The sequence below is a fragment of the Cylas formicarius genome, unplaced genomic scaffold (genome assembly GCF_029955315.1).
Source record: "Cylas formicarius isolate icCylForm1 unplaced genomic scaffold, icCylForm1.1 PGA_scaffold_6__28_contigs__length_40554024, whole genome shotgun sequence".
NCBI lineage: Eukaryota > Metazoa > Arthropoda > Insecta > Coleoptera > Brentidae > Cylas > Cylas formicarius.
Genome location: NW_026844347.1, coordinates 27,145,204 through 27,154,908, shown reverse-complemented (window position 1 = coordinate 27,154,908; position 9,705 = coordinate 27,145,204). Strand labels below are relative to the sequence as shown.

The following is a 9,705-nucleotide window of genomic DNA, read 5'->3' as shown; positions in this document are numbered from 1 at the left end:
GATTAGTGATTTTATATTTATTCGCACACCAATAACTAGTAAAGGTGTGTATTGCTTTTTGGTATGAAGTTTTATTCATAAATTTATCAAATATTAAAAGTCTAAAAAACAATTAAAATTAAATCGAAACATCAGTTATTTCCCCGAACTTTCCCTTTTTCTACTTCCCGCTATAAAATAGTCAATAAAATAGCTCATTAAACTAGCCACTTCGGATGTTTCCGGTACTTTAACCACAGGTCACCATCGATACATTCTTGATTCTGACATTCACGTCACACGTGACCGAAGAAATCTATTCGTGGTGTTTCTTTCATGATATTATATTTACGCACATGGTGCGTACACAAATAAACAAGATTCATATCACAATTTTTACACAAAATTCAAATCCAGACATCTCCACTGTGTACACAAAATGTGAATGGAACATATATAAAGTCTGCTTTGAAGTTTTTATAGATTCGTTATTTTAAAATAGCTCAAATTAGTTCAGTGAAGTTTTTTGTTTTTCCTTAAATTTACATTCGATTACTCCCAACCCATGACTAAAGTACCCAAAACACTGAAAGTGGCTGGCGACAGTGACTAGTGAAGCTAAGGTTTTAAAGTAAGACTTTACGTACACCCGATCACTGAGTAATTGTTTACTTAAGAGTAAGGATAGAAAAAAAATGACGTTTAGGTACTAATTTACTGTATTTTTTAACTCAAAATTTTCAAGGCTAGATATTGACAATTAAGTAAAATATATAATATATAATAATATATATTGTCTACCACTATATCTAGATATAGAAATACCTGTACCTATAAGATTATTGAACTGCTGGCAGCGTTAAATGGTTAAATGGTACCTATTTATAATTAGCAACAATTTTACTCGTGTCGATGCTTATTTTAAATAGCACACAATATTCTTTCGAGAATTCGAGACCTTAAAATTTATTCAGTAAATGCAATGCGATTTAATTTTTCTGGCAGAGAGCCGAAACCTAGAGGCATATTCTTCGTTAATGAAATTCCAAAATAATTTGTGCGTCTTTGCGCGTCGGAAATATCGCAGTCAGAGACATGAAAGAATAAAATATGTATCCACCGTATTTATCTACAATATTTGTTGTAGATCGAAAATGAGATTCCTATTTGATATTCCGCTATGTATAGGCGCAATTGTTCTTATAGTTTATGGGTCGGATTTGTAGAGTTGGTATAAACGGCGAAGAGAAATATCCAAAGCCATAGACGTGCTTTCAGGCGAGAGATGGTATCCTATCATTGGGTCCACAAGTCCGAAAGCAAGTAAACATTATGTAAACTAAATTAACAAAACAGATTTTTTCTGCTCCAGGATTTTCAATTTTTTTTTTTTTACTTTTCAAAATTGGCCTTGCATGACTTTTGAAAACCTGCTATTCCCGCATTGCCTTCTTTTTATTAAATAACAACGGAGTATTTCAAAAAATGTAATTATCCCGAATAAACTTATTTTCTGCAGATTTTGTACCTGAATAGTATTTTGCGAAATTTAGGATGAAACAAAAATATTTGAAACAAATCTACCATAAAAGTAAAGGTTTTTAATTAATTTTCAAATTCGTATCATTGTGAATGATTATTTTGCTTTCAACATTTCAGAACGATGGAATGAAATTAAGCTGTTGCTCCAAAAATATGGACCAGTCTCAAGAGGATGGAGCGGACATCTTCCTATGGTCTTCATCAGGAAACCGGAACATCTTGAGGTAAACAACTGCCTATTAAATAAATGTCATATCAATATTGAGATTTTAGTTTTAGATTTAGTTCATTTTTTGCTAATATAATAGTGACTCACAGCTTTACAGCTATAACAAAATCTAACTAGTTTGAATGTCTCTTTATCTATTTGGAAAAAAACAACTTATTGAAATTAAGTTAGTAAAGAGCCTGAATTACTTTTTGTTTTAAATATGCCTTACTTAGTTAACAATAAAGAATTCGGAATATCGGATTCCATCAGGAGTTGGAATCGGAATGTCGATCTATACTCTGCATCACGATCCTAATCATTGGCCAGAACAAGATCGATTTAATCCTGATCGTTTTTTACCAGAGATTGCTGCCAAAAAAAGTAATTTTAAAATTTTCCAACGCCGGCTACTGCGCGCCTGCAAATAGTTATATCTGCATTCATCAGCGGAGATCATTTTTAGTTCTCCTCGTGGGTCGTGGGTGATCACACACTGTTTACGGAAATTAAACGCTTACCGCTTTTGATTTATTTACATATTTATGTTCGGGTTGAGGTAAGTTTTGCTCTTATTCTAATGTGCAGTTTTGATTGATTCGTTAAATTACAAAAATAAAAAAAATAAATAAATTACAAAGATAACCAAAATCGTTATATGTTTCTCCAAAATTTAATTTTATTATGTATCTACGAAAAAATAGTTCGGTTGAAACTATTTTAACAATAAACAAATAAAATGATTTCCGCATACAGCGTTATAATTACTTTATATACATAATTTTAATAATATTTATGTTTACAATTTTATAACATTTCTAAATATAATTTATAATGGTTGTCTCCATTAATTTTACTTCGTATCTTGCTAACATTTCATGCACAATGAATCGTTTTATGTGATTGTATATTTTCCATTCTTACCACACTGATCTCACTAGTAGAATGTATATATTGTATATACATATTGTATACAGTCTCGCGCAAACACGTTTTGCAATTTTTATACATAAACTTGATTTGCTGTAACTGTATAATATCAAATGGTCATTAATGGTATGTTGTTGCTTAATTGCAGCATGAATTCGTTGCCGGACATTTGGGTTGCCCTAGGAATTATTTTGCTCACTGCAGCGGTATATTTCCCAGTTTGGAAATTTTACAAAAAGCGAAAGGAATTGGCTGAAGCTGTAGATGCTTTTCCTGGGGCCACGTGGTATCCTTTAATTGGTACTGGCTGGGATTTATTGGTAGCGCCAAGAGAAGGTAATTACATGTTTTTACATAATCTTCGTTTTTATATTTGAATTAATGATCTCCCAATAACTCTAATTGTATTTAACTTGATGGAGACGTGCTAATTGATGGCATTTTAAAACTTTTGTAAATAAAAGTTATACTTGGGAAACGCCCCTCTCAAATGAGCATTTCTCAAACACATTGTTTAATACATTAAGGATCAAAAACTGTATTTTGAGACAAATTTTATTTTTCAAAGCAATAGCAAAAAAAAATTATTAGGATTTTTCCAAATTTTTCGTGTGACCGTAAGCTTAGTCAATTTTGGAATTTTAGTTTATCGCCCATGCATTGTTGACATTGTGATTGTGTTGATTGTGAATCCTGTGGTCTAGACAGTTTTGGAAAGAAATTGAATTGTTTGTATGCTAAATTTAATATAACAATCTGTTTGAACATCGGATTAAAATGCATATTTTACAAGGACATTTAAAATTCAAATAGATCACAGTGCGTTCTTAAATAAAATTCTATAATAGAAATTTTAAAAAGACTGTTAATATTTTCGAATTATTCTTTGCCTGATTTAATCGAATTTTGCAGACAGATGGAACATAATAAAAAAGTGGCATCAACAATACAGTCGTGTGATGCGAATGTGGGTAGGATTTAACCCCATTCTCGTACTTTCCAAACCCGATCATCTTGAGGTAAATAAAACTAAAAATTTGATTTTTCTCCGACTGCTACGCAAAGTGTCTAGAAACAAAAATTAAACAAGATCTCAAAATGACACATGGTGTATGAATTGTTGAATTAATTTATAATGGCAATATTAAAAGTTTTTACACAATATTGCCAAAGTCAAATCAAAATCACATTTTAATATTTATTTTCTGCAGTCCTAGAAAGATAATCGTATATAAGAGGTTTTAAGCTGACCGTTTATGCTGCTAGTTTCCTAGCACTTCATGCGTTCCACAAGTAATCATTTTGAGATAAAAAAAAAGCGGCTTTTAGTTGTAACTTATTTTAAACGAAATTGATTTTCAGATTCTATTTAAAAGTCACGTAAATGTAAACAAGGGAATATTCTATCGATACATGACGCCATGGTTAGGAGAAGGATTAATTACAGCATCAGGTGGGTAACCAAAGTTTTACAAAAAAGTGCACAGCAAATTCCCGTCGTCAGATCCTTGTTAGCTGTGTGTATGATTTCATTCCGCTGATTTCAAAAACAAATAGCATTTTATAATTAATTTTTACCTTAAGGGCCAGAACTAGCCAAAAATAAGATCGTCATTTAGTTGGTCATGCATCGTGGCGTCACCCATCTTTTGTTTAATTATGACAGTTGTGGCAAATCTTTAATATTATTATTGTTTAGAAATGAATAATCGTTGTATAGAAAAAGAGAAAAATGCAAATTGAGTCAGCGAATATATTATATAGATAATACAAATGCAATAAAAACTAATTTATTTATCTGAAGCTTTAATTATTCAGTAAAGAAGCAAATCATTAGTATTATTTAGGTCACTCCTAATGTTGTCAATATTGTCATACCGCCCAAAACAAATATTATTTTTTTAATACTCCCACAATGAACTAGGTGGTAGAATAAGAACTGGGCTATTGCCTGGCCCTATCGTCCAATCCATGTTAGATATGTATTCAAATATCCTGTTGCCAGATGCGCTAATTTATTGATTCTGATGTTTCTAAAAGATAGGTTCTCTTAAAAATCTTAAATAAATAGATTGGATAATTTGTTTTTTTTTGAAACCACATACTAAACGTTTAAGGATCAATGTCTAGAACGTTTAACAACTAAATATTTTTCCGATTTTTCTACCGACCAATAATTTTATTTGATTGGGCACTTCTGCTGTAGCGAAAGACGATTCGTCAGTCCATAAAATTTCAGGACCAAATATAGATCTACAAAACTACCGAGCTTTGGTAAACTTGGTGGAATTTATTACATTTGTAATTTTTCCAAATGTTTTTGAATTTAATAGACTTTCTAAAAATATTTAAAATGTTATGTTAATCTAATTCGCTGAATCAGTTGTTTAACAAACCTACCAAAGTAATATAAAATTTGGTATATTTAATTTTCTATCAGGATTTGAAAAGCACTGCTTAGTTTTTCTCTCCAGTGTATACACCTACCTTCCCTATGTATTTCCTTCTATTTGCTTCTGAGCCTATTTATATTTTCAGCATTTTTAGCAAGTGAAAAAATTATACCTTTATTGAATTTGGAATAATTATAATATTCAATGTATGCCACAACTGTGATAAGTAAATGAGGCCACGAAATAACTTTTTTATTAAATCAATACACAATAATATATAACTCTGATATACTATGCTGTTCTGGCACACCTTGTATATAATTAAATATGTAATATTAGTAACTCAACAAGTTATGTATTAAACTTTTATTTCTATTTCTAAAATGTAAAATAAACAAGTTACAGGAGAATTATAATGGATTGCCCCTGTACCAGAGATGATATGAAACTCACAATACCTGACTGGTTGTTGTTTTATACCTCAATTACAATACAAGTTGCTTCCTTACAGCCTTGCTCTTTCATGTGCTGCAGCTAATGACATGAGTTAACTACCTTTTATTCAATTTAAGGCAACAAATGGAAAGAGCATAGGAGACTTTTGACTCCTGCATTCCATTTTAAAATTTTGGATAAATATTCGGAAGTTTTTTCTGAGAAAGCCTCAGAACTGGTAGAAATATTTGAAGAAAAAGTTGGAAAAGGGCCTTTCGATGCCAGTACCTATATTACTAGATGTGCCCTAGATATAATTTCAGGTTAGAAAGCCTGTATTCTTTGTATTAATCTTTGAGAAACATTAAATGACTCCCCATATTCCGTAATGGCATGTTGGTTTCGGGAGATATGAGCTACGTTTCAGTTACATGTTTTTTTAGAAACTGCGATGGGGGTAAAATTCGATTGCCTTAAACATCCAAGTTCCGATTATGCCGTTGCTATATTTGGGTTAGTAGATAAATGTATTACATACATTATACAGCAAATTATTATTATTTTCATTAACATTGAGAAGCGCCCAAACATGCATTTTTTTAAATCGGTGTCTAACATTTCCAATAATTTAATTTATTAAATTCGCTGAAGGAAAAACTTGTTTCATGCTATGATGAGAAAAGCTTACAGATCACGTGATAGTAACCGTATTATTTTTACAATTTTTGAGTTTAACTTCGGTTTATTTTAATTTATGTTGAGTGCATATCTGGGCAGAACGGCACAAATGGACCAACCATATTAAACATAGTGTCGTTAAGAGTTTTGGTATTGCAAAAAGAGAAACGAAAGCCGTCATTTAAGAAAAAGGGAATAAAACATGATAAATAAACTGATGAAAGAATATAATAGTTGAAGCCCTTGTAAAGTATTCCAATAAAATATAATAAATTACTGTGCATAATATACTCGCATGAACGATATTATCTGCAACATAAAAATAAAATATCATTAAAATCATATTTGATATGAGTACATACCAAAACAAAAATTATTCTTTGTACTGTCTAATAATTTACAATGTTTAATTGCCTACCAAAAGTCGATGCACGTTTTGGTAGTTAATTTTGAACTACTTAAAGATTGTTAATTTCTACAATTCTTTCATGTCTATTTTGTTAAATTGATAAAGAGATAACTTTGGAGAAATAAAAATATTTTATATTTCAATATGTCTAAATATTCTGTAGTAAGGTCTACGTTTAAAACAATTTCATACAATAATTCGAAAAAATACAATTAGTATCATAATTCTGTGTAGGCTATGTGAAGGGGTGGTCAATAGAGGAGACAATCCATTTTACGCATTTGACTTTTTCTTCAAATCTAGCAAGGAAGGAAAAAAATTTTACAGTTGTCTAAAAACTGTCGAGCAAACCACGTACAAGGTAAATTACAACCTGCTTTCATGTAGATAAAATTATATAACGAAACACTTAAATTTAGATAACAAAGGACAGGAGAACAGAATTCCAGAAACATAAAACTGAGCAAAAAATCGACGAGCTAGGCAGAAAGGAGAAGTTGGCGTTTTTGGACATTTTGCTAGCCAATCAACTAGAGAATAAATTCTCTGATAGACAAATTGCCGATGAAGTAAACACGTTCATGTTTGCTGTGAGTTTTGCAAATCGAAAAATATGGGCACTATCAAAATTATTGTGTAAATGCAAATAATTTTCAACAAAATATAACTTTTTCAAATTTTGAGATATGATTTGATATGATGCACCCAATTTCCGCTTAAATCTTCCGACTGCTGCTTTCTTCGGTTATACTGCTATGCACAATTTTCTGCATAGACCTCAAATCTATTTCCAGCGCTTATATTTCCTTATAGCAGACACGTCTAAATGACTTTCAGGGTCGAGATACAACTGCATCTACAGTGATGTATACCCTTCTCGCTTTAGGACATTACTTGGATATCCAGGTGAAGGATAAACATTGAATTTGTATTTTCACACATTATAGTGCAACATTCCAGGCCAAAGTACAAGAAGAGCTGGACGGCATCTTCAACGGCGAAGAAAGGTCTATTACGCCACAAGACATTGCCGACATGGAATATCTCGACAGGGTGATCAAAGAAACCTTAAGAAAGTTTTCTTTTGTTCCGTCTATTGGTAGAATTTTGGAGGAAGATATCACTATCGGTATGGATTTGTCTTCTATCTACGTAAGTAAAAACTTTTGTTTTCAGATGGACAACGTATTCCAGCAGGGGTCGGTGTTATCTTGTCACTGTATAAATTGCATCACGACCCCGAATATTGGCCTGAACCAGATCGTTTTGATCCGGATCGCTTTTTAGCTGAAGTGGCAAACAAAAGACATCCTTATGCTTTCGCACCGTTCAGCGCTGGTTCTCGGAATTGCATAGGTATGCATTTAAATCTTGAAATAGTCAACCTTCCTACACGTCTGAGCTCAAGCGCGATCCTTCGTGGTCGTTTAATTTTTTTTTCAGGGAATTTTAGTAACGTATACTCACATGGGTAGGCTCTTTCTATATTTATATCAAAGTCTTGGTCTATTCTTATTGCATTATTTCTTTATCAACTTCGTTGTGCACTTGCATGGTTTAAACTAAAGATCTCACAGCTTCGCCTTCAGAGATCAATTTAGAGGGAATGTAGTCGGCCTATTTGCCTGTTGTTTAGTAGGCAAACTCCGCTCTGGTAATGGCTTTTTACAATGAAATGAGAAGGGAGAAAGATGAAGTTCACAATAATATAAATAGATAGATAGAAGAGCAGTTTTACTACACAAATATAAGCATTTCTCCTGAAGAGTTAGATTCCTATAAAATTTAAAAATTGGGTACTGTATTTTTTTTCTTTTTTTTTTAAATATACTTAAGTGTTTCTCTCTCAAATGTTATGTGTTGTTTTTCTTGTAATATCGTTATTCTACAAGATAACAATCGAATTGTACTTTTCTGATTGCCGATTTTATTATTCGGCCCTTCAATACTGCCAATCAATAATGAAAAGTCAACGCGTCATATAAAATGCTTCGTTTTTGAGAGTGCCAAAGTTTTATTTTTTTTTATTTAATGCCGATTTCTGAAAGAAAATTTAATACTTGCCTGTTTTATGAAAAATTTGATTTTTTTTTTGTTATGGTATTTCCACTGGAAATTGTAGAAGCCGGCGAACACCCTCGTCGCCCTTTATTTTTTTACATTAAATTCACTTAATACACTACCGACAACCTTGTTTTCTAAAACCCTACCCTAAAACCGTGTGATATGCCTTCTGTAGATCTACGAAAACAAGATGAGGAACTAAATCTGGTGCATATTATTATCTTATTTGTCAAACATGAGACATTATTCCAATGTAACTACATCGTTGGATTCACAATAGTGGTTAATTTTTACTAATTTAGAAAAAAGAATGCCTCATAAACTTTTTCCTAGAGGACTTAAAAAAGGATACAAAAGAAATTAAACCCACTCAATAATTCTATTTTATCACTTACATTTCCGTAAATCAAAATGTCAAAAATTATCGTAATTAAAAAACCAAATGCAAACAAAATATCGGCATGTGAAGCACTCTGGCGAATTTACTTAATTTTCTCATTATTTTCTTTTTTTGTTTAAGGTCAGAAATTCGGGTCAAGAAACAGCAAGACTCTATTAGCGGCAATTTTATGAAAATTTACAGTGAAATGTTTAGAAAATCCGGATGATCTGCAAGAATACAATGAAATAGTACTTAGGCCCCAGAATGGCGTTAATTTAGAATTAAAACTAAGAAAGTAATAACTGTTTTAAAAGTGATCAATTGTATGCGATTAATGAAATTAGTCTAAGGCCGGGATTAGGCAACTATGTTTTTTTGTCATTTTTAAACGTAAACGTATTAGCAAGTTTAAAACACCTTTTCCAATTTTTCATTTGTTGACACTTGACAATTTTCATTACTGCATAAGTCCATTTTTTTATGTATTTACTTTTTAGGAAATTCAGTATTGGACATTGGGTATCTGTTCAAACCAATAGGTCATATTTTAAAATAAAATACTTTTAGGATTTAAGGAATTGTATAATCGATCTTATTTATTATCTCAGTTAGTATCTTAAATTATGGATTACGAATTGAGAATATCCAATCCGGGATATTTTCAATATATTCAATAAATTACGAT

At 31.4% G+C, this 9,705-nt stretch overlaps 1 protein-coding gene across 1 annotated transcript; it reads left to right on the top strand.

Moving 5' to 3' along the window:
• Positions 1 to 2,210: 2,210 nt before the first annotated feature.
• Positions 2,211 to 9,603, top strand: LOC132703176 (cytochrome P450 4C1-like). Its single transcript, XM_060672306.1, has 12 exons — positions 2,211 to 2,288; positions 2,808 to 2,995; positions 3,572 to 3,678; positions 4,022 to 4,112; positions 5,625 to 5,810; positions 5,931 to 6,000; positions 6,809 to 6,935; positions 6,994 to 7,164; positions 7,412 to 7,480; positions 7,535 to 7,703; positions 7,751 to 7,930; positions 9,159 to 9,603. The coding sequence occupies exons 1-12, from the start codon at positions 2,275 to 2,277 to the stop codon at positions 9,209 to 9,211; spliced, it is 1,425 nt and encodes a 474-aa protein (XP_060528289.1). The 5' UTR covers positions 2,211 to 2,274; the 3' UTR covers positions 9,212 to 9,603.
• The last annotated feature ends 102 nt before the right edge of the window (positions 9,604 to 9,705 follow it).

Coding starts and splice junctions, on each gene's coding strand:
- LOC132703176 (XM_060672306.1), top strand. Junction 6,936..6,993: donor TCGAGCAAACCACGTACAAG/GTAAATTACAAC, acceptor ACTTAAATTTAG/ATAACAAAGGACAGGAGAAC. Junction 7,481..7,534: donor GACATTACTTGGATATCCAG/GTGAAGGATAAA, acceptor GCAACATTCCAG/GCCAAAGTACAAGAAGAGCT.